This window comes from Hippocampus bargibanti, linkage group LG01 (genome assembly GCF_051943395.1).
Source record: "Hippocampus bargibanti isolate YZ-2025 linkage group LG01, ASM5194339v1, whole genome shotgun sequence".
In the NCBI taxonomy this organism is placed as follows: Eukaryota; Metazoa; Chordata; class Actinopteri; order Syngnathiformes; family Syngnathidae; genus Hippocampus; species Hippocampus bargibanti.
Window position 1 is genome coordinate 16,660,458 of NC_142734.1, and position 26,043 is coordinate 16,686,500.

At 43.7% G+C, this 26,043-nt stretch overlaps 1 protein-coding gene and 1 long non-coding RNA gene across 4 annotated transcripts in view; both read right to left on the bottom strand.

Annotated features, from left to right (window-relative positions):
- Positions 1–9,035: 9,035 nt before the first annotated feature.
- On the bottom strand, positions 9,036–11,594 carry LOC148903338 (uncharacterized). The gene is made up of 2 exons (XR_016114908.1): positions 10,397–11,594; positions 9,036–10,322 (listed from the first exon to the last, which is right to left on the bottom strand). It is a non-coding gene; the product is annotated as an uncharacterized LOC148903338 (long non-coding RNA).
- Positions 11,595–12,848: 1,254 nt separating this feature from the next.
- Positions 12,849–26,043, bottom strand: part of LOC148903339 (Krueppel-like factor 7) — a 32,038-nt gene continuing 18,843 nt past the window's right edge. Inside the window, exons 2-5 of one of the 3 annotated variants that reach the window (XR_016115535.1) lie at positions 23,348–23,948; positions 18,090–18,213; positions 14,212–15,432; positions 12,849–14,137 (exon numbers count right to left, since the gene is read on the bottom strand). Coding sequence is in view for 2 of the 3 variants with exons in the window: in XM_089000660.1 (XP_088856786.1) it covers positions 18,026–18,213; positions 23,348–23,948 (789 nt within the window). In the remaining variant the exon portion in view is untranslated. Of the gene's footprint in view, positions 15,433–18,025; positions 18,214–23,347; positions 23,949–26,043 lie in introns of those variants that run through there. The other 2 variants (XM_089000667.1, XM_089000660.1) reach the window with 2 other exon arrangements.

Genomic DNA, 26,043 nt, shown 5'->3' on the forward strand with positions numbered 1-26,043 from the left:
TATTTAATTGCAATTGTATGTTTTGGATTATAAAAAAATTATAATCCAAAGCATATCTGATCTTGAAAGTTGAGGTTTTTGGACTTGTCCGACTTCACATAGCGCCGAAAGACGACGTGAGAGTGAAGTAGTTGTCTTCTAAAACATATTCAGCCACAAAGTATTAGAATTTCGTCGAATACCGGAAGAAAATCGACGAAAAACGAGCAAAAATTATTCATATGGTACGGAACTGTGTCAGAGGCTACAACTCGTGATGTCATCAGTGACGTCACGACCTGGTGACCGCGGGGCGCAATGCTATTGCCTCCTTTGGGCACTTCTAAACCTATCTATTTCTATGGTTGCCGACCCCCGGACTAACAGATAAGTACAATGGAATATCAAAAACATCCTTGTGATTCAAAATACTGTACTTGCTGTTCAAACTTACAGAAAGACATTTGCAGTGTGAATAAACACGTGTCTGAAAACATGCATCTTTCTATGTATTCCTTCAAAACACATCTCATTCAATGACAGCCTTCCATTCCATTTTACCCTCAAATGTGGAAACAAAGTAAAAGATAAAAGACATTATAAATACACACGTGGCATTGTGTATATGGATTCTGAAAAGACACAAAAATACATCGCTGGGGAAAAATGAGTTTTAACTCATTCACTGACATTCCCGAATTTATTCGGAAATTGAAAATATGACGTGGAGCGTCATTCCCAAATTTGTACGGGTTTTGTTTTTTTCTTGCTGGGGTGCCGATAAAGCGCTGGCTAAGGCCTCTGACGATGTTCCTTCCACAAGGGGGCAACATGTACTTTTTTCCATGTTATCTATTCCAGCTTCAGCTATTGTTAGAACGCTATATAAATCAATATGTATATATTGCATTGTATTTTGGACAGCCACCCTCATTTCAAGCTCATATAACTCCAGACCCATATAATTTAGGAATTAATTCTTTTTTGTGATGAAAGAAGAGTGATGTTTTTTTACACTGCATTGAATGTTCATGTAGTCCTAAAACTCAATATTCTGTAGGTCCTGCAATTTGAGTGAAAATGACACAAACTCTGCCGCTGGAGTAGACACATTTTTGCACAGTCTGGCAGGGAATGAGTTAAAATAGATCAGTGTAGAGTGATTGTCCTCAACATTTTAAGATATGAGTATGGAGATATACATGTTTCTCAGTGTCAAATCCTTTTTGAAATTTTAAGCAAGTGAGCACACACCGCGGCCGCTAGTAAAAATGCCTGTATTTCAGAAAATTGTGTTCTAGCTCAACAACTTATTTTTACCTGTGACTTCATTATTAGGCCCTGTCGTCAAACATTCAGCCTCACTCCCATGACCTATTAACCCCGTATTTGAGGTGCTAATTTGAAGGAGAGGCCCGTAATTACACTCTGAGAGGGGAAGGTATTTGGTTTGGGCGATAGAAATGGATTAAACGGCTTACATTAAAGGCCAGTTTAATTGAACCAATCAATCCTGATTCTGGTGCCATAAGATAAGTGATGAATGGGACAGATAGCATATGTAGGTCACGGATGGGGGGTGGTTGATAGGATTGGATTGGTGGACATTCATACCAAGTGAATGCATGTCTGAAGCAGAACCAAATGTATTTACTGCTGCTAGTTCGTGCAAATCATCAATTTTTAACACCAGCGCTGTCCTGAATTAACTCATTCACTGCCAGACGATGTGGAAAAATGTGTCCACTCCAGTGCCAGGGCTATTGTCATTTTCACTCAAATTACAGGGCCGAAAGAATATCGAGTTTTAAGACTACATCAACATTCAATGCAGCACAAGAAACCTGAGACTCTCTTTCATCAGAAAAAAAGTGTTTACTCCCAAGTGATGCAGGTCTTTAGTAATATGAGGTGCAAGTGAGGGGGGGGTGTACAAAAGGCAAATGCTGCTCCCTCCTGGAAGGGGAAAACCATTGACAGAGGTATCGGCAGCACTTTATCGGCACCCCCAGCAAGAATAACCAAAACCCGAACAAATTCGAGAATGGCGCTCTACGTCATATTTTCAATTTCAGAATAAATTCGGGAATGGGAGTGAATGAGTTAACAGCAACAATAATTACCTAAATAATATTTATTGTTGGTATAAAGCTGGCTTTGCATTCCATGTGCTTTTTTTCATGTCTTTCAACACCTGCCTTCCCTTACCACCCTCATTATTGGTGTTCTGTTGCAAACAAGTGAGATCGCGGTGACCTTTCCATTCAACCTAGTTGCAACGTGAGCTTGTTAAACTCGGTTGTTTAATTAGCACGGGAAGGCAATCAAAGAGGAATCCTGGATCTCTGCGGGCAAAGGAATGGATCAATGGACATCGGGGAGTCTTTAGGTGCTGCAGCGTACGACTTTTCCGTGATCAGAATGCAAAAGAAAACACAATGGTCTCACAAAAATGTCTCAAAAGAAACATGAGTCTTTTGTAACCATGTTCATCATCAAGATGTAAGATGCTTATTCGGAATGTAGTATGTTTCAATGCAGGCAGCAAGCTGGAAAAGTCGCAAACAAAAGTAAAACATTTCAACTGAGGTCCAATATGTAGCAAGTAGCAGGAAAAATTAAATAGAATAATAGAAGGCGATAATGGTTGGTTTATTGTTCATATCACTGTGCTATCTCTCCCACAAAAAAATGTCACTAATATCAAATACCTTAGCAGAGTGGCGGACCGTCAAGGTGTGCAAACCCTTCTGTGCTGGTCTAAAAATATCTGAATCACAGACTTATGTTAATTATATTTTGTCCATGATTTTTTTGTTAAATACAGTAAAGTCTCGTTATATCGATACCCAAGGGAATCCGGAAAAATATCGATATAACCGGGACTATCGATATATCCGATCCTGGGGGGGGGGTGCGTAAATGCGGCATCTTTGTTATGGCATGTAATTTCATCATTGGGTTCATGGATTGCGTATCTAACATATTTTTTGTACAGTAGTGAAGTGAAAAATAAAGTTGTGCATAAAATTAAAACGTCTTTACACTTTTTCATGACTATTTCCTTTCAAAAATGCAACCAACCAATGCTAAATCGTCAAGTTCTATTCACACGAAGCCACGAACGCCAGCATGTACAATCATATGAAAAACAGTGATTGTTGCAAACAATAAAGATATCTGGATGCAACACAATTAAATACTGTACATGGATGAAAAACCAAAACTGCAACGTTTACATAACTTACGTGACGTTCGAGAGTGCCTGAATAGAATGCCGGCGCGCAGCTGTGACGTTACAACAGCTTTTTGACTGAGAACCGTGTTGTATCCTGAAGCCGCCAGTAGATGGCCCCCAGGCTCCATATGATACAGTATACAGTAAATCTTTAATCGATTGCAAACATGTATGCTTTACTCTTTCTCTTCTGTATTTGAATCATATCCATGAATGGATGTTTTAACAAGAAAGCCATTGTTTGGATTTGGTGTTTTATTACACTGCGTGTTTTGGGTATTGTAGATGCTATAAAACCTTTTTCTGATGTCAGTCAAGAAACACAAAAAGTGATGTTGGTTGCCCTTTAATGCACAGTATGGAATGTACAGTCATTTTCAAAATCATGACGCTTCAGCAGACAAAACAACAAACATTGTTGCAAAAAACGCTTGCATTCATGTAACAGTACATGTACATAACACTGCAATTAGTATGTATGTAAGCTATTTAAAAAAGTCATCAATCTTCTTCTGCTTCCCATTTTTATATTTTAATATGAACACTTCCATCTTGTTTAACGTTTCTAAAAAACCGGATGCATTTTCTACGGATTCAAAGAAAGATCGCGTGTCCGCAACCCCTTGCAACGCTTTTGTCGAAGTTGCAAAAGGTGTGCATTCAGTCGCTTCTTCTTCATCATCATCAGCATCATCATCATCACGGGAATCTACTGTGGCATACTTGGCTTTGACCTCCGCTGCGATATCCGCATCTGATGAGCTTGGGAATGTCGCAATGTCTTTGTCGACTGCGACATACGATGCAATGTCGGCGACTTTTAGCTTTTCAGCCAACACTGCAAGAGGAATGTTGTCGTCATCCTCTTCGTTAGCTGCAGATGTTTCCTCACTGCACCCTGGATTTTCAAATTTGCAGTGACGGAAGCAGTTCTTGATGGTGTTTTCGGACACCGTGCTCCACGCTTTGGAAATTGCTCTGATGGCATCCAAAACAGTCCAGTGCAGCTCTTTCCCCTTTTCCATCGCTTTCATGATCTCCTGTAAAAAAATTATTCTGTAGTGGACTTTTAGATTTTGGATAATACCCTGGTCCATGGGCTGCGTATGGCTTGTGGTGTTGGGTGGCAAAAACACCACCCTGATGCATCGAAGGTCATAGCTGTCTGGATTGGGATGCGCTGGACAGTTGTCGATGACCAAGCATATTTTTCTGTTCTCACGCCTGAGCTTTTTATCCCAGCTTTGCAACCATTCACTAAAAATGTCTGATGTCATCCAAGCGTTTTTGTTTGCTTTGTAGGTGACCGGCAAACTCTTCACGCCACTGAAGCACCTTGGTTTTTTTGATTTCCCGATAACAATAAGTTGTAACTTATCGGTACCCGTCATGTTAGCGCACGGCATGATTGTAAGTCTTTCTTTTGAACGTTTACCCCCGCGGCAATCCTCATCCTTGTAGACATAGGATTTCTCTGGCTGCAGCTTGTAAAACAAACCAGTTTCGTCAGCGTTGTATATGTTGTCCGGGTGGTAATCCCTCAGCAGCTCTTGCAGTCTGCCATTGTGCCAGTCGTCAACTTGGTTTTGAGCCACTTTCTTGGCCTCTCCAGTGATCTTGCGTAGCTTCAGATCCTTCCAAAGTCAAAAAAACAGTCATCTTTATTGTCAAATACAGTACTGTATGCTAATATGCATTACATACAGCACAGATGACATTATGTAATGTCCTCTCGGACCCAGCATGCAAGGCACTTATAATGACTTTAACAAACATACAGTAATACAGTACAGTAAACATGAAACATGAAAACGCAAATTTGCCAGGAGAGGGGAGCCACATGTTCACGGACCGCCGTCTTGGGAAAAACAAACATGTACGACAACACAAAGATACAGAGTCATTCATTCATTCTTCAGGACTTGCTGTACCTTTCGTTCCTTGTAGCGATTTAACCAGCCTTTGGAGCATTTAAAGTCGTCATGGCCCAATTGTTTTGCAAGCGCTTCAGCCTTGGTCTGCAGCATCGCTCCTGATACCGGGACGTTCTGGTTCCTCGCTTGCCTCATCCAGGTATCCACCGCGTCCTCAACATCAGGGTGTGCCGCCTTTCTCATCCTCTTTGAGCCAGGTCCGAAGTTCAGCGCTTCGTATGCCGTCTTTATTTTATCCTTACTCTTCAACCATGTCGATAAAGTATTTTGTGGCACGTTAAATTCCTTGGCAATAGAGGATTTGCTCCGAGTTGGATTCTCCTCAACTGCCATGATTGCCCTGTGCTTCGTTCCGAGATCACAATTCTTTCGTTTCGCCATTGTTGAAGACACACGAGGAGCCGTCTGATACACACGAGCTGCCGTCTGAAAATGGCGCCTGCTCGGGAGAGCTGCTCACGTAACCAAGACAGGTGACCAAGTCGACCAATGGCGTGACCGATATATCGATATAAACAACAAAAATGACCGGCGGGGGATGAAAAGGAGCACCGTAATAACCGGATTATCGTAATAACCAGGTATCGTACTAAACGGTACTAATTATACATAAAAAGACTAGAAATGTGCAAGGGAAATGAAAATAGTATCGATATAACCGGGACTATCGATATATCCGATATCGATATAACGAGACTTTACTGTAATTCCAAATTGTCTTTCAACTTCATTTCATTACTTTTCCCCTGTTGCACTGCTTCCAGATTTGTGTTTTCGTATTCAAGCATTTAACCAATCACAAAACCATCATTTGTTACTAGGATCAGAAATCAACCCGGACACCTTCACAATGAGTTTAGGCCATGTTGCATCAAATATGTCGATCAAACTGTTGCTTTAACCAATCACCGTCTGAGTTGGCAACCCAAAAGGGGGACCAACGCCTTCTTGAAGGCTCTGGCCAACATCAATTTTCGCAAACTATGATTGGCTAGTGACTAGCCAAATGTGAAACCTGCAAAAACAAATAGCATACTAGCCAGAGCTAGCACACTGTATCGGTAGCGAGCTGCATAAACAAATATGTTGTGTTGATTTTATATCAATTTTGCCAACCCACAATTGCTGAATGAGAAAAAGAGATGGATTTATTTGGAGATTTACCGTTAAGCCATTTTCAAGATGGACTTTTCAAGCAAAAATGGACATAAGAAAGGTCGGTCAATTATTTTCTGGCTAATGGCACCCTCTGGTGGACTTGTATTAAATGCCACCACACTTTTTTCAGTCTGGATTGATTCAGAGGTAGCACTACTGAAGGCCTAGCAATGAAATCCACGGCCCCCCACTGCCTTAGCAAAACCAAATCTCATTAGATTATTCTAATTAATCATATAAAAGAGATTTTGGATGGCAGCTCAAAGCGGCAAAGAGACGGAAGCTTGACGCGGGTGCTTCTCTGCAACCAGGAGGATTATTAGCCGTTGATTACAAAGGGCCATGCTGACACCATCAATCCATCCATCCATTTCCGTACCGCTTATTCCTCATTAGGGTCGCGGGGGGTGCTGGAGCCTGTCTCAGCTGTCTTCGGGCACGAGGCGGGGGATGCGCTGAATTGGTTGCCAGCCAATCGCATGTATACCAGTCACTCTCACACTCACACCTAGGGACAATTTGTAGTGGTCATCTGCCTGACATGCATGTTTTTGGAATGTGGGAGGAAACCGGAGGACCCGGAGAAAACCCACGCGGGCCCAGGGAGAACATGCAAACTCCACACAGGGAGGCCGGACCGGGACGTGAACCGGCGGCCTCTGCACTGTGCAGCCGGAGTGATAACCACTCGACTACCGGGCCGCCCATGCTGACACTTTGCCTGTAATTGTAAGTATCAAAGCAGTCGGCAGCTTGTGCTAGTTGCACAAAATCAAAAGACCCACACAATTGCTCCTGGATGTAAATTAGTTTCTCGTTGATGAAATGGTGTCAGAGATTTTTCTAAAAATACTGAATGAATCTTAATGAGACAATTTAGGCATGTGCAACAAGTGTAACATTTGGTGCTAGGTCAAAGTACCGCGTCGCCTGGTGCACTGACGTGCCTGCAATTTCCGTTTTAATACATTTTTTAATGTTAGATTTTCTGTTTAGGACGCCGTGTGATTGTAGGTGTGCAAGACATTTTCGTTCATGGTTTGGTTATTTACATAGCTGCTGTTCAACTTAAAGGGTTGACGAGCAGGTTGAGAGATAACGTTAATTTTAAGTGGGGCTTTAGTTGAGGACAATCTTTTGAATTTGTGTGATTGTTCTTGAGTAAGCGCCTGTTTTGTCCAAAAACGATTTGTCCATTTTTTTTGTGTGCAAACTGTTCTTTCATTTGAAACAAAAGACATGTTAACTCATTCCCTGCCAGACGATGTGCAAAAATGTGTCCACTCCAGTGCCAGGGTTGTTAGGCATTTTCACTCAAATTCCAGGAATATTGAGTTTTCAGACTACATAAACATTCAATACAGCATTAGAAACCTTCGACTTTCTTCTTTCATCAGAAAAAAGTTAATTCCTAAGTTATATGAGTCTGGGTTAATATGAGGTGCAAGTGGGGTCAGCTGTACAGAAGGCAAATGCTGCCTCCTCATGGAAAAGAGAAATAATAATTGCCAGAGGTCTCACCAGTGCTTTATTGGCACCCCCATAAGAAAAAACAAAACCCGAACACATTCGGGAATGGTGCTCCACATATTTTCAATTTCCGAATAAATAAAAAATAGCAGTGAATGAGTTAACAAAATAAAAGACTCATTAAAGTTTTGTGATGGCTTGCCATAACTGAACAAAGGAACGGGGCTCAGTTGTGACCCCTGCAACCATCGGCAGAACATCCTAAACTGATTGGAACAAAATTCTTGTTTGCTTTTCGTCTGTGAGTGACAGCCAAGCAATGCAGTCTGTCCTAATTGAGCGGCTCTGCCTCAGCCCCTGCTGTGACCCTCAACGGGAGAGATGTACATCACAAAACAGATGAGAGGACCACAGAGAGGGAAAATTGGGTTTCCAACAGTATGTTTATCAAGGCGGCTTTTCAATTATTAGCAGAATATTCTGCTGGGAATCTGGGGTGTAATAGCGGGATTTTAAAAAAAGTGTTGTTGTCCTGCTGTGAAAATTCCTAGCAGTTTGAGTGTGTGTATTAGTGGCGGTGGTTTCACTATGATGTTTAAGGAAAACAGCCTTTGTTGAAAAATGACTCCATTAGTTCACTTGCAGTAGTTGATGTAGGTGCAGTTCAGTTACTGGCGGTTTTGTAATTACCAATAAAAGGACATTATGTTTAACAGACACAAGTAAGCTTCTTGATGAGGGTAAAAGTTTCAATTAGAGAGTATTCAATAAAACAGAAAAGGGGGAGGCATAGGGGGAAGTGACAGCCCTGAATGGAGCTCCTCTTTGCAAAACTCAAGAGTTAATACATTCAATTGGACCATTTACCAGGGTGTAATTACTCCTTAATTAGCCATTACTTATTCGATTAGCCTATTATCAGCTGGTCATGGTCAAAAAGCAGGCAAAGCAGAGACGCTTTCTTACCTTGTTGGCGGACATATGTGATTACGCACTGTGAGCAGGTGTTTTTAGCCTTCCCGTGAAGAATGGAATAAGAAATCATGAAGCGAGGAGCACGATGAGAACTGACTGGATTCAATTACGCTTCACGTTGGGAGCAACTGCAAATAAATTTCAGTGATGGAGCCTAAATGCACTCTCCTTGTTGACCAAACGTCTGATTCTGTGATTAAGTCTTGATAAGAAGTCTTTAAAGACGCTGTGGTGGGGACTGTGTGCATTTTTGTCAATGAACAGACCAGACAGGAAGCATGTCTACTCCATGCCAAACTGCATCTACTATTTATTACACTTAATTACACTCTTAAATTAAAAAAGAACAACCGAACTAACAAACAAACAGTCCTTGCATAGAGATATTACAATACCAATTTTAAAAAAATGAATTATGAAACAAACCGGTAACAAAAATAAATCTCTCATTTTTCCATAATAAAGAACATTATCATACCCGTACATCATAATGTACAAATGATAAATTTTAAAACACTTTATACAGTCGGGAAGAAAGGAGAAAGACAACAACACAGGAAAACAGAGGATGGGAGTTGGCGCAGGTGTGAAGGGGTGCGGGGGGAACAGGAGTTGAAAGGGTTGTTCTCTTGTGGAGGGGAGGGGAAGGCAACAAGGGGATGCTGGTAGAAAAAAGGGGCCTGATTTCAAATTCAGAAGTAGATCAATGATGCTGAGAGCTGCAGCCTGCACCTTAGACCGAGCCAGCGTGTCTGTGTGTGTGTGTTGTGCACACTCTCGCACGAGAGTGTCTGTGTGCATGCACCAAGTGCGTGCTGTAATGCATGTGTACAAGTTTGAGTATAAAACAATTACCATATACAGATGCGGTGATAGTGGCGTGATGTGCACAAGCGGCCATGAAACATCAGCTATGTTACTTTTTTTCCAGTGCAAATACAGACAAAAAAACACACAGGCACAGCATAATTGACAATCATTCATAAAAGGACACATAAGTGAACCACCCCAAAAGAAAAGTATAAAAAAGTAAACATTCACATTTGAACAGTTTTCCAGCGCGCACATTTGAGAAGAAATAATTGAATCTGTTCCAAAGAATATTTGGGATATTTCTGTGCTCCATGAGAACATTTACAACAACCAAAAAGTCATTTCCACGCAAGCCGTTCATGTCAACAACAGAGTTGGAGTATCGAAAAGACATACATCGAGCTGCCATTGACGGTGCAAATCATTTGTATTCATTTCGTCTGCATCCGACCCGGATGGAACACTCGGACTGCTTGCAAGGACTTGATCTGGTGCTTTACTGTACCTACTATCCTAAATGTGAAATAAGACAGGTGTCCATGTTCCTCATTTGACTCCCCAAAAATTCAATTTTTAAGTATTAGGCCAAAGATCCCAGCTGAGTCAACAACAATCATGGCATCGCCTCCATTATGTCGGTGCTGCCTGGAGAAAAGGCAGAGCTGGCGTCTGGGATTGAGGAGTCAGAGCAACGAAGAGAACTGCAACGACACGTCTTTGTATGTTCATGTCTTGTTCTGTTGAAGTTCACGGACCTGAAAGGGCAGTTATCTTTGCTGAGTGGGCAGACCTGGCCAGACATGACCTCACGGAAACCTGCTCTCCCTACCTCCGTATAGTCAACAGGAACCAAGTGTGACAGGATACCAGGCGTGACTTCCTAGATTAACAACAATGTGGAAAGAGATGTGTTTGGAACAAAGAGTGACCGCTACACCATTCACATTTTCAGCTGCAACGTGCACAGACACATTAGAAATACATTCACATTGATCGCTCATCCAGTTGATTGGATTTGTCCTTCTGCAAGTTCATTCGGTGTCCAACAGGGGATAAATCTGCGGAATGTCCCAAGAGATGCGTAAGGCCTGATCCACTGGAGAAAATTGCATTTTGTATGGAACTTGGCTAAATTGGAACAGTTCTGCATGGCAAGCAACGTGGTAGGTCGGAATCACTCTCAAAGGCCTGAGAGGTCACTTCAGGCATACATAATTTTTATTTGGCTGCAAAACGTTTTTCAGAATGGTCAATTTCCGAATAAAGAGGAGGTCTTTACTTCAAACCAACGCAGCCTTTACGTACGTGGCATGGCGGTCTTGTCTGATGTGCGATGACAGTCAGCAAGCTGCTTTGACTTGTGCATGGGGCCCAAGTTCCTCCCATTCTGACAAACTGGGGCTTTTCTTTTTAACAAAAGGCTTGCCAAGCGTCAATTGTGCAATAATGTGAGCTCCGACGACCTGGAAGCAGACTCAAGCAGGAGACGGGCTGCTGTTGAACAAAGTCTGTATGGATGAGGTTTCGAGACTCCTGCGGCTCTCCGTATCACCTCAATACAAATACAGTCCAAATATTGAAGTCTGCAATCGTCATCCAAACGAGTGCCGTTCAAGCAGAAGGATTTGTAAATGGATCCAGTTTAGAAGTATGAGAGGTCAAATGAAAAACTTTGACTGAACAGAAAGGCTATGGCAACCCGTCAAGATGGTGTTTCACTCAAAGAAGACCGTCTACCAGTGCTCAGGTGGCTGCATGTGGCGCACGACTGCTTAAACATGAGGCAAAAGTAGATTGAACCCAAGAGCTGCCAACTCCAGGTCCCATTGGAGGAGGCATATGAACCTTCATTGTACCACGTTTGGACCCGTGTGTTGCCTGCCCATTTTCAAGCCAAAACTACCTCTGCCTCCGATTCAGAACATTTTCCTGCCCAAATGATGTTATCCTCTCTGTTTCCTCGCCGGCTCCACTCCCTTCTGACATGCCGTATGCTCCTCAGATGTGCCTCTTCATGTGCAGCGCCAAATGATCCGACCGAGAGAAACACCTGCAAACAGCGGAGGGGTAAACGCTCCATTAGTTTACAAACACGGCACTCTGGAAAGAGGATTGTTTAGTCGATGCGATTAGCTAGCGAGCACCGAGCCGTGGGTGCCGATGCAAGTGGTCCTTATGTAACTCATTCATAATCAGCATTTTACGCCGCTAATGATTTAAGTTGTTGTGCCGCGAGCAACAGCAGAAACTAACACGCAGCGGTAAAAAACCCCAAACGATAATGATGACAAATTTTTGCCTTTTGAATGTTTTTATTCCCCACTAACCGACCACAATGTACATGATTGTGGAGGGTCTTTTAATTATGCATGTTCATGCATGGGGCCTTTAGTAGACATTAGAGATTATTCCACCCACAAACTTCCCCAATAGGACAAGTCTCACACCGTTCTTGTTCTGTGCGTTCCCAAGTAATGAGTCTTTGGAAAAGGAGGGCCTGAAGGGTTCCCAATTCTTACGTAATCACAAGCTGTATGATATTGTGATTAGGAAAAATGTCAGACAGAAGACTATCGCCCATGTTACGGACATGGTGCTCGTCCAGACCAAAATCTAAGGTAATTCCAACATTGTTTGTGTAAATTATACTTGTATGGCCTGATTTCATGGCAACGTGCAGCGTTTGCATAACATCGGCCTCGTTTCGGTACATTTCAACACTTGCAGCTATGAAAAAAATTAACAGGCACAACAACATCACTTCATGCCAAAAAAAATGTTACCGCATAGACTTAGTTATGCTGATGAGGTGACACCAGAGTAAATGGGGCAATCAGTCCGGTCTGAGACCATAATCAGTCAGGACAATAGAAGTAATCAGTGTAGCCTCAGGAAACAGTCCTCTGCTCCCCCCAACCTTAGAGCTCATCATAGCTGAGGTCTGGCACCGCCACCTCTGGACAGTAGGGATATCTATATATAGGGCCAGAGCTGCCAGCAAAATTTCAGTTTGCCGACAAAGCTTCTTGGATGAGAAGCGAGACGTCCGACACCTTCAAAGAAGTACATATGTCGGCTGAAGAAACCTTTTCATCTATGGACCACTCCTGTACGACAGAGCTTACACAGACGAAGGCGAAGAATGAATCATTGCACTGCACGAGAAGCGGTCCATGATTAGATTGAATATGCTCTAGTACAGAACCATATTTGCGTTGGCCAAAGTTGACAAAATTAACGTGAAACAGCACAACCAATGAACAGACCAGACAGGAAGCATGTCTACTCCATGCCAAACTGCATCTACTATTTATTACACTTAATTACACTCTTAAATTAAAAAAGAACAACCGAACTAACAAACAAACAGTCCTTGCATAGAGATATTACAATACCAATTTTAAAAAAATGAATTATGAAACAAACCGGTAACAAAAATAAATCTCTCATTTTTCCATAATAAAGAACATTATCATACCCGTACATCATAATGTACAAATGATAAATTTTAAAACACTTTATACAGTCGGGAAGAAAGGAGAAAGACAACAACACAGGAAAACAGAGGATGGGAGTTGGCGCAGGTGTGAAGGGGTGCGGGGGGAACAGGAGTTGAAAGGGTTGTTCTCTTGTGGAGGGGAGGGGAAGGCAACAAGGGGATGCTGGTAGAAAAAAGGGGCCTGATTTCAAATTCAGAAGTAGATCAATGATGCTGAGAGCTGCAGCCTGCACCTTAGACCGAGCCAGCGTGTCTGTGTGTGTGTGTGTTGTGCACACTCTCGCACGAGAGTGTCTGTGTGCATGCACCAAGTGCGTGCTGTAATGCATGTGTACAAGTTTGTGTATAAAACAATTACCATATACAGATGCGGTGATAGTGGCGTGATGTGCACAAGCGGCCATGAAACATCAGCTATGTTACTTTTTTTCCAGTGCAAATACAGACAAAAAAACACACAGGCACAGCATAATTGACAATCATTCATAAAAGGACACATAAGTGAACCACCCCAAAAGAAAAGTATAAAAAAGTAAACATTCACATTTGAACAGTTTTCCAGCGCGCACATTTGAGAAGAAATAATTGAATCTGTTCCAAAGAATATTTGGGATATTTCTGTGCTCCATGAGAACATTTACAACAACCAAAAAGTCATTTCCACGCAAGCCGTTCATGTCAACAACAGAGTTGGAGTATCGAAAAGACATACATCGAGCTGCCATTGACGGTGCAAATCATTTGTATTCATTTCGTCTGCATCCGACCCGGATGGAACACTCGGACTGCTTGCAAGGACTTGATCTGGTGCTTTACTGTACCTACTATCCTAAATGTGAAATAAGACAGGTGTCCATGTTCCTCATTTGACTCCCCAAAAATTCAATTTTTAAGTATTAGGCCAAAGATCCCAGCTGAGTCAACAACAATCATGGCATCGCCTCCATTATGTCGGTGCTGCCTGGAGAAAAGGCAGAGCTGGCGTCTGGGATTGAGGAGTCAGAGCAACGAAGAGAACTGCAACGACACGTCTTTGTATGTTCATGTCTTGTTCTGTTGAAGTTCACGGACCTGAAAGGGCAGTTATCTTTGCTGAGTGGGCAGACCTGGCCAGACATGACCTCACGGAAACCTGCTCTCCCTACCTCCGTATAGTCAACAGGAACCAAGTGTGACAGGATACCAGGCGTGACTTCCTAGATTAACAACAATGTGGAAAGAGATGTGTTTGGAACAAAGAGTGACCGCTACGCCATTCACATTTTCAGCTGCAACGTGCACAGACACATTAGAAATACATTCACATTGATCGCTCATCCAGTTGATTGGATTTGTCCTTCTGCAAGTTCATTCGGTGTCCAACAGGGGATAAATCTGCGGAATGTCCCAAGAGATGCGTAAGGCCTGATCCACTGGAGAAAATTGCATTTTGTATGGAACTTGGCTAAATTGGAACAGTTCTGCATGGCAAGCAACGTGGTGGGTCGGAATCACTCTCAAAGGCCTGAGAGGTCACTTCAGGCATACATAATTTTTATTTGGCTGCAAAACGTTTTTCAGAATGGTCAATTTCCGAATAAAGAGGAGGTCTTTACTTCAAACCAACGCAGCCTTTACGTACGTGGCATGGCGGTCTTGTCTGATGTGCGATGACAGTCAGCAAGCTGCTTTGACTTGTGCATGGAGCCCAAGTTCCTCCCATTCTGACAAACTGGGGCTTTTCTTTTTAACAAAAGGCTTGCCAAGCGTCAATTGTGCAATAATGTGAGCTCCGACGACCTGGAAGCAGACTCAAGCAGGAGACGGGCTGCTGTTGAACAAAGTCTGTATGGATGAGGTTTCGAGACTCCTGCGGCTCTCCGTATCACCTCAATACAAATACAGTCCAAATATTGAAGTCTGCAATCGTCATCCAAACGAGTGCCGTTCAAGCAGAAGGATTTGTAAATGGATCCAGTTTAGAAGTATGAGAGGTCAAATGAAAAACTTTGACTGAACAGAAAGGCTATGGCAACCCGTCAAGATGGTGTTTCACTCAAAGAAGACCGTCTACCAGTGCTCAGGTGGCTGCATGTGGCGCACGACTGCTTAAACATGAGGCAAAAGTAGATTGAACCCAAGAGCTGCCAACTCCAGGTCCCATTGGAGGAGGCATATGAACCTTCATTGTACCACGTTTGGACCCGTGTGTTGCCTGCCCATTTTCAAGCCAAAACTACCTCTGCCTCCGATTCAGAACATTTTCCTGCCCAAATGATGTTATCCTCTCTGTTTCCTCGCCGGCTCCACTCCCTTCTGACATGCCGTATGCTCCTCAGATGTGCCTCTTCATGTGCAGCGCCAAATGATCCGACCGGGAGAAACACCTGCAAACAGCGGAGGGGTAAACGCTCCATTAGTTTACAAACACGGCACTCTGGAAAGAGGATTGTTTAGTCGATGCGATTAGCTAGCGAGCACCGAGCCGTGGGTGCCGATGCAAGTGGTCCTTATGTAACTCATTCATAATCAGCATTTTACGCCGCTAATGATTTTAAGTTGTTGTGCCGCGAGCAACAGCAGAAACTAACACGCAGCTGTAAAAAATCCCAAACGATAATGATGACAAATTTTTGCCTTTTGAATGTTTTTATTCCCCACTAACCGACCACAATGTACATGATTGTGGAGGGTCTTTTAATTATGCATGTTCATGCATGGGGCCTTTAGTAGACATTAGAGATTATTCCACCCACAAACTTCCCCAATAGGACAAGTCTCACACCGTTCTTGTTCTGTGCGTTCCCAAGTAATGAGTCTTTGGAAAAGGAGGGCCTGAAGGGTTCCCAATTCTTACGTAATCACAAGCTGTATGATATTGTGATTAGGAAAAATGTCAGACAGAAGACTATCGCCCATGTTACGGACATGGTGCTCGTCCAGACCAAAATCTAAGGTAATTCCAACATTGTTTGTGTAAATTATACTTGTATGGCCTGATTTCATGGCAACGTGCAGCGTTTGCATAACATCGGCCTCGTTTCGGTACATTTCAACACTTGCAGCTATGAAAAAAATTAACAGGCACAACAACATCACTTCATGCCAAAAAAAATGTTACCGCATAGACTTAGTTATGCTGATGAGGTGACACCAGAGTAAATGGGGCAATCAGTCCGGTCTGAGACCATAATCAGTCAGGACAATAGAAGTAATCAGTGTAGCCTCAGGAAACAGTCCTCTGCTCCCCCCAACCTTAGAGCTCATCATAGCTGAGGTCTGGCACCGCCACCTCTGGACAGTAGGGATATCTATATATAGGGCCAGAGCTGCCAGCAAAATTTCAGTTTGCCGACAAAGCTTCTTGGATGAGAAGCGAAACGTCCGACACCTTCAAAGAAGTACATATGTCGGCTGATGAAACCTTTTCATCGATATTCCACATTGAGTTGCTAAATTTGATTCAATTCAAAGCCATTGAAGATAGATGCTTTTTTTTTTGACACTTCCGATTGCTTCACTCCAGCAAGACAGAGGCTACTGTCAGGATGAATCAATGTTTTGGCTGAGGGGCGGAATTACACTGATGACCCACCAGTCATCGGTCTTGCTGTCACACCTGCAGGCATGATGTGTCTGCACCTGTGTGTGCATGTACATGTGTGTGTGTGTGTGTGTGTGTGTGTGTGTTACTTTCTTCTGCTATCAAACAGCATAACAGACACATGTGGCGAACGAAAGACCAAGGAGACTCTCGAGCACGTTTTTCGTGTCGGTTCGGCGAGACAGATGGTAACGTATGACGTATGAGTCACAACTCGGGGGCACCGCACCAGCTGGCACACCGCAGGTCTCTCACTCCCTCTCCCCACTCACTTCCCAAAGCACCGTCCCCAGCTTCCATCTTGCAGCCTGTCTTTTCTTTCCCCTCCCTCTTCCTTTATCTCAGCATGATCTGCGTTGGGCCCAAGGGGTTGGGCGCCGTGCGACACATGACAGAGATGAGTCCGAATTAGAAAGCGTACCCAGAGGGTAGTGGAGTGGTACTCAAATGAACGAGGGATAAGGGAAATTGGGGGGAGGCATTACTGTATTTACAGTGTTTCCAGCTGAGGTCTGACAGATGCTCTGAAGACCACATGACGGGGTAATCAACACGAGCAAGCTATCAGCGTTACACACTTAACTGGCCTGCTACATGCTTATGATGCAGAACTTCCCCATTTACTGTCATATTTACAGCATATGCACATAATTCTGTTGACTAGTCACAACTAACAACACATTTACTTTTCAATATAGCCGCTGACACTGATATATGGGTCAATATGGCCTCATGAAATGATCTTTATGATGCTGCAGACGCTTTACAACTCTCAGATTTATCATGCCGGATGTGTGTGTTCAAGGAGATCACAAAAATGACCTTTTCATCCCAGCAGCTATTCCCCAGAAGACAAAATTGCTGCGGGATCCCCAAGGTGTCAGCAAGGGTTGGATCACAGACAGAGGCTTGTAATTAAAACAAGGCTAAAGATTTTTGTGTCACAGTCAGGCTTGATCTTTTTATAGCAAATCATGGACCCTGAATGCTTGATAGTTTCACCAGCCAGGCTGCAAATTAACATTTTGCTTGTGTTTCATTATTAAACAGGGGTTGCGGTGACTAATTAAGGTAGGGAGTCGACGGAAAATGATGTCACATCACTGCGGCAGCGGCGCTTGAATAATATCTGCGTTTCGTATTGGAATATGCAGAGATGGATAAAGCTTCACGGCGAGGGGCCCTCAATCCATCTGCCAAAGAATTAAATATTTAGACACTGAAATATCATGCGGAGCAAACTGCTTAGCTGGTCAGTTTACGCTGCCCATGGACGCTTCGGATCAGAGCAGCAGTCACAAAATGTTCTGGGAAGTAAGTGGGTCAAGTGTGTGAGGGTTTATTCACAGAAACCTGTGTTGAGCACCGTCCTCAATTCAAGCGTGATTATACAAAATACCAAGACCAAAAATTGGAGATTTGAGGTGCACGTTGACAGACCTGTCGCAGTGGTTGCACTTGAAAGGTTTGGCGCCGGTGTGTTTGCGGTAGTGCCTCGTCAGCTCGTCGCTCCGGGCGAACCGCCACTCGCAGCCGTCCCACGAGCACTTGTATGGCTTCTCACCTGCATGGGGAAGAGGGAGGGAAACACCTGTTTCATCTACAATGATACATTAGGCAAAGACACTGATGATGTCCCAATGGTGCGTGATGATGCTGAACGCACACAAGAAGAATGGTGTGAAGAAAGAGGAGGAAGTGAGGGGAAGGTGATGGAAGTTTAGAAGGGTTCCAGAGATTAGTTAGTTTTGATAATTTGCATGCCGACAAACGGCAACAGACCTCCTTTTAACCTTGAACCGCCTTTTTGTGTTTTTGTTAAGAAGTAAAATGAATGTAACCAACCAACTAGTGTTTTATATGATGCCATTAGATTCAGCGGCATAGTGTGAATTAGCTAGCATGTCAACCACACAGTGCACAGGTGAGCGGTTTGATTCTGCTTCTGGTGTTTCTGTGTAGGGTTTGCATCTTCTCTCCATGCCTGTGTGGATTTTCTGCGGGTCCTCTGGTTTCCTCCAACATTCTATATCGACTAAATTGTGGGTGCGAATGCTTCTTGTATTTGCTCAATTTTATTACTCAAGGGGCTGATGAAAATGTAATCATCTGGAAGCAAATAGCGTATTTTCCGGTGCACCCCCAATGAATGATGTATTTTCAAACATTTTCCATATATAAGGCGCACCGGAGTATAAGGCGCACCTTCAATGAATGAAAACGAGACTTGGGTTTAGCATGACATCTTCTACGGGGGATATCGCCGATGGCTAGTGACAGTAGTTGCGAGACCTGTTGTGGCACAATATTACTTCATATGTAAGATGCACGTGTGTATATGGCGCAGGTCATCTTTTGAAGAAAATTAAGGCTTTTGGGTGTGACTTATACACCAGACAATATGGTAATATGTTTTAATTAGATGTAAGGTTTACTTAAAAGATGTCATCTTGCAGTCACTTTGGTGCACGCTGAAATGGTTTTGTAGCCAATCGAGGGCACACCTCGACAAAAACCCACTAATGTCTCCCAATCACACCTTAGAGCACAAAATCAACCTATCATGCAAGCCGTGGGAGTAACCAGAGAAATCTCACAACGGCAGGGGGAGAAAATATGAACCCTGGATGTTCACCTTGGACCTCTGTACTATGAGGGGTATATGCAAAGTGGAAGGCGAAGAATCGATCAAAAGGTTTCTTCAGCCGTCATTGGGGAGACTAAACAAATCCTCAAAAACAGACCATCAACATCGCAGGGATAATACTAGTGGGCCTCAATCGGCAGTACATATGCACCTAAAAGCTAGCAACCACTCATTTGACGACAATGAGGTTAAAATCTTAGCGAAAGAACAGATGGTTTGAAAGGGGAGTAAAAGAAGCGATTTTCATAAAACAGCTAAATCCTTCACTTAACCGATATATCCATCGGCCATCAGACAAGTCGTTAGTCAGAACAATAGAACAATCAGTGGAGCCGCAGGGAGTAGTCCTCTGCGCCTCCCAACCTGAGAGCAGGGACCTATCATAGCAGAGTCCGGCACCGCCATGTCTGGACAGTAGGGATATATATATAGGGCCTAAACTACCAGTAAGACTTTAGTTTGCTGACGAAGTTTCTTGGATAAGAAGCGAAACGTCCGACACCTTCAAAGAAGTACAGATGACGGCTGAAGAAACCTTTTCATCTATGGACCACTCCTGTACGACAGAGCTTACACAGACGAAGGCGAAGAATGAATCATTGCACTGCACGAGAAGCGGTCCATGATTAGATTGAATATGCTCTAGTACAGAACCATATTTGCGTTGGCCAAAGTTGACAAAATTAACGTGAAACAGCACAACCAATGAAATGCATGAATGTACTTTCAAGAAAAAAAATCCACAATGTCCTCAGCTTGGATAAAAATGCAATTGTTACAACCTCTCCTCTGTACCCAGAAACACCTAGAGCAGCAGGTCCGGGCCAAACGGCAACGAAGCGCCGGCAGACAAGGATGCCTGACTCTGTTATCTAGCAATGGGGCCAAGAGAGGAGTAGTTTGTGGTGACGTTGGGTGCATGCAACATGAGGAGGCAGCATAGTCGTGCAGCTGGCTGGATCTGGTAACGGCACGCTGCCATGCCACGGGCCAATTACCGGGCATGCCGGCAGAGCATGGAGGCAGTTGCCTAGAAACGGTAACCGTCAAAATGTACATAGCTATGGGGGAGGAATAGTGAGCGGTGGTAGCGGTGGTGGTGCGGAAGGAAGGAAAGGGTGAGCGGGGCATTAGGAGACCACTGCCTGCAGCAATAATAACCACTCAGCTACCGAGTCCTCCAACGATATGCTGCCACGTTGCCTGGTAACAGAATCAACCTCCCCCACCTTTTCTTTCTTGAGATAACCTCACAAAATAGACACGTACACTCTGCTCACACACACATTCACACTCACACACGTTTACAAATGCAAACACCACTCCCATTCAGTTGGGCTGAGTGTCATTGAAAAATGGAGATCACTGATCTAATCCAGCAGATTAGCTCAAACTCGTCACCATAATCAGATTATGCTTTTGTTACTTTTAGAAAACATGCCATGGTTTATATTGCGGATCATTTCCTTTCGCTAAAATGATTATAAATCCTGTGCGTTACAAGCCCCACTGGAAGTGTTCAGAAACCTCTGCTCATACATGTCACGCTGCCCAAATGCTTCCTCCCTTGACTCTAAAATACCTTGCAGAATAATCGAATCAAATAAGAAATTATACGTTGGCATCCAAAATCTGATAACTGGGTGTTTCCTGAGTCACGTTAATCATATCATGTGTCATCTGTTACTTCTGAACGTTCCCTCACACGCACACACAATAGTGGTAATGCACTCCAGCCTCTCAGGTGCCAGTGTTGATCTTAATTGCATTTCCTCCATTAACTGGAGCCAGTGCGGGGCATCCGGGTCTCAGAGGTCATTAGCGAGGCTCGCTGAGAGCGCTTTACAGGCTCTGACCTGCAACCAGCATTCCAGCCTTTGATATGAGAGAGAAGAGTTTGGTTGGGGCTCCATGAAGAGAGGAAGATTATGGATGCGAGGCGAGCCTTCATGTCAGATCAAATCGTGATGTATATCAAAAAGAAACTTTTCTCAATTTAAATTGCTTTGAAATGAGTCAAAATATAATAACTGCACGTTTATATTGTTGCGTCGATGATAGCTTTCACCTGGACACTGGCAGTAACCAGGGATAAAATGACGGAAGTGAAACTCTGTATTGAATTTACATGTTCTTTTATGACAAGCTATTGATTGTTTATCTTGTTGAGTTTGCTTTGCTTTTCCTTGTTCGTGTTTACCGGCGTCCTCTGTCGTCCTTCACTGTCTCCCGTATACATTTTAGAAGTCTTTTCAAGATCTTAATTTTTCTCTTCAAATCTTTAAATGGCCTCTCCTCAATGAATGACCTGCCACATAACATTCGGCGAGACCCCCCCCTCGCTGCCCATCTGTAAAACCCCCCTCAAAATTCACTTGACATTCAACTTGGCATGATTCCGACTTGATCTTGGTTTCACTCTCTCGTGCTTCCTACTAACTTTGTGACTGCTATATTTTCTGTATAATATCTACCATCTTAACCAAATTAAGATCTTTGTTGCAGCTTTAGCTGTTGTTAAAGCGCTATATAAATCATTATGTATTGTGCTAGGTCGGGCGTTTTGTAAATACAAATCCACCTCTCTCCCGATTATTTTGGATATCGAACAGAATAAATGCTGAATGTGATAAGCTAATGTGTTTGATACTGTTAAACAGCAAAAGATATTCCACGGGGGTCAAATAAAAACTGAAGTTCAAGTATTTTTGTGAAAGGAGAAACAAGAGGAAGAATAACTTGAGCAGCTTCGAGTTTTAGCTCTCCCCATCTAATTTTAACACTCCTTATCTGTCATAAGCCTATTCACAAAAAGCTCTATGGGGCACCGCTATTCCATGCCGACCCGTCTAATTCCAGATTAAATCGTCGCCTTTTCTCCAGTGGTAATTTATGGAAATAACAAGAAAAAGAGGATTTGAGTAATGACATCTTTAAACGTGTCAGGATAATGGTGCAGTGACTGAGGAGCCTGCTTTACAGCTGTTGCTTTGCAGAGGGCCGTTGCCTTGTATCCTTGTGGTTGAGCCTCCTGATTTACGTCCTTAACACGAGGCATCTATGCGAATAAAACATTTGATTTATGTTTGATCTTAATATCACCCCCACCTTTGTGTGGTGGGTTAACACAAGTAGAGATTGCATACTTGACTGTGTTTTTCTGTTCTGCTCACTTGACATAATTTTACCCACTTGGGCAGCAAATACAGTATACTTCACCGACAAACTCAGCGATTGTGCGACTGTTTTAGTGTGGCGAGGGCTGACCTGTGTGATACGCTGCACAGAAAGTTCAATCAAACCTTGACAGTTGTCAAACAAGGCACATAAGCCGATTTTACTCAAGAACACAAATAGGTGTTTTGCACAGCATAGACAGCTGATCCGCACCAGGGTGGCATACGTACAAAAGAAGGGGTGAGCATTTTTCAGGCTACCAAAAGAAGAACCAAGATGTAGCTCCAGCATTCAAGTACTATGGCCCACAAGTCACTCTCTGGTGTCACGAAGGTGCACAAGTGAGCACTTTCAATGGAATCACAAGCTATATCCTGGTTTGGAAAGAAGAATTGGATGGCAGCAATCCTCCACTGACACACGACAATATAACCCAACATGCCATGACCTGCCTCCCATAACCGTTATGACTGTAACATATTTGGAGTTTCTGGATGATTTCCACCGCAAGGGAAAGGTAGTCCGTCACTGACCTAGACCCGCAAGAACCTTTAGTGGGGGTGTGGGAGCAAAGTGTCAGTGTTCGAAATAAAGCTGGCAATGTCAGGCGGCGTATTCAGGTCAATCCATCCATCACTGGACAGTTACTCAGGCAGAGGACAGCTTCCGGACAAGGGTTTGAGTGGTTTGGGATGGAGATGGAGGAGTGAAAGAGTTGTGCATCAAGACCCCAGGGAACAAAGGGAAACTTGAGTGAGGAGCCCGCCTCTGTACATGGAAAATATGCTTTGTCAATATAAACAGATGCGTATATGAGGGATGGAAGTGGAATGAAAACCCATTAGAAATGTCTTCCGGCAAATCAAAATCTCACCCGTGTGTGTCCTCTGATGGGCCTTAAGGTGAGAGCTCTTTGTGTAAACCTTCCTGCAGCCATTATATTGGCAGCGGTGGATCCTCTTCTTGTTCTCTGGAAGGTCCCCAAGCACACACGCTACTCCCTCATCTTCCTCCTTCACCTGGACAGGGAACGGGTGTGCAGGCACCAGCCGGGCAGCGCTGAGTCCCACCTTCCTGGCCACCAGTTTGAGGGTGAGTGTCCCATCAGCAGATGCCGTGAGGGAGTGGCTGGGTTTCAGAAGGTGCCGACCCAGTTCTGGCGATGATGGTGGCGTCAGGGAAGTGACTGCACTTAACTGGGCTTGGTGAACTCCTTCCATCCCTTCTGTGGGTTCTGGTACCTTTGGGTCAGTTTTTATTGAAGTAGTAGAGGGTATGTTCCTCCGTGTAGGACAAAGTATCACTCTTGGTGGGCTTGGGGGCTCACGTATGCTGGGGAGGAGAACGTCGGCGAGCTCTTCCTCTCCATCCTCCTTCATGTAGGCCGGGGTCAAAAGCCCATCCAAATCATGGTCGAAGAGCTCCGACAGACGCTTTGGCTCTGTTTGCAAATAACGCTCTAACTCCAGGCAGGTCTGGAAGAGATAAAAACAGCAGAATGCTCACTCTTAAATCCAACTTGGTAAACTTTCATCATTGGATATGGCCATCTGCACTTCGCAAAAAGCACACACACACACACACACACACACACACACACACACACACACACACACACACACACACACACACACACACACACACACACACACACACACACACACACACACACACACACACACACACACACACACACAAACATTTAACAAGAAACCCATACGGGTGATACACTGATTGATTGGAAGTGCAAGAGGAGATGTTCGAAACAGAATGCAATTCGTCTCAAACAACATTTCGATGTGTAGAGACAAACATGCATGTGTCAGCCTCCAGCTTTAATCCTCTGTATTTATGTTCAGCTTCTTGGCAATTACCCTGCACCTCTTCATAGCGGCCAAACAAAAGAGCACTGATTTGTGCACACCGCCGTCATGAGGAGTCGATTACTTAATACGATGCCGTCAAGCTTCTTTGAGTAAAGCCGGCCAGGGAATGAGGCATCCAATGTCCAAGGATAAGGCTATTATATGCGGGCAGATGGCGCCAGTTTGATCCCAGGGATGGTTGTGTCTTACTTGTAACTACTAACCTGTTTTGACAGCTGAGATGGAGGTGAGCAGCTCTGGCGGGTGCGTACTACTCCCCACTTCATTTGTGTGTAAATAGGCACTGACACACAGAGTCGCTGCTCCCATTATCAGAAATAAGGTTTTACACACGGAACACATCAAAAATATTTACGCCCCACCACTATCTCCCCCGAGTTTCGTAATTCCTCTTCCATCCTCGTTTGCACCTCTCTAAAAATAAAATCAAGTTTCTTCTTTTTGGGCAGGGAGGGGTCTGTTGCTAAGGGAATGTGTTTTCCATGAACAAAAGGGTATTTTTCTGTGCATGTGTTTGTAATGTTTACACGATTTGCATACTGACATCAAATTAAAATCCACTCAACAGCACCCACCTCTTCCCGATGATATACGCCTACATAATTTCTTCCTCGCTCTGCACTTTATGCTTTATACAAATTGACAAACAAGTTGGCGCGATGTTTTATATCCGCTCCCCTCTCCTATACTTACTCCCCACAGTGTGATTTTCCTCTCTTTTCACTCCCCTTGTTGTGCAGGCGGGCTCCTCACTCAAGGTGAGCGCTAATTATCCACCTAAACCAGCCACACACTGAGGAATTTCTTCAGCAAAGCGCTGAGGATTGCAAACTGAGGTGAGAGTGTGCATGGTATATAGCCCAAGCAGGCGGAAAAGAGGATAGAAGATGATAAGTGCAAGGTGGAAGCAAGTGGAAAGTGAATAGAGCGACGGTGGCGACGCAGTGAAAAAAGCCAAAGAGCTGAAAAAGGTCTTGACTTCATTTTCTCCAGAGGGGGAATGAGGGAGTGAATCCTTTTTGGAAGGTTGACATTTAGTGCAAGAAAGACATGTCAGTGGTGACACACACACACGCACACACAAAGGACAATGCAGTTATTAAAAAACATAACATTAAATAATAGGTTACAAACCATGGTGATATTATGGTATGTCAGCTATAACAGTGCATGAGGTGGAGCGACAACTGTGAAACTTGTGTGCGTGAATTGTAGCTGCTATCCTCTCTTTTCTACGCTTCCTATCCCCCGTCACCCCATCAGGCGTCACCAACCTACCAGGTCCCCCAGGTGGTGACATTAACATTGTTTCAGAGAAGGTCATGCGTTTGATCAGCAGCTTGCATATGTTTATTGCTGTGGAGCGTGGGTGGTGCCACATCGTCTATGTTAGAGAAGCATAATTATATATTGCTCTGAGTGTAATTATTCAGCACTTGTGTTTTTGCCTGAGCACCCACGGTATGCTCATGCATAAACAAAGCTCTTTGCTGATCTAGCACCCTAAAGTGTGCGAGAGAGAGAGAGAGAGAGAGAGAGAGAGAGAGAGAGAGAGAGAGAGAGAGAGAGAGAGAGAGAGAGAGAGAGAGAGAGAGAGAGAGAGAGAGAGAGAGAGAGAGAGAGAGAGAGAGAGAGAGAGAGAGAGAGAGAGAGAGAGAGAGAGGACAACTTGGCGACGCGCCTG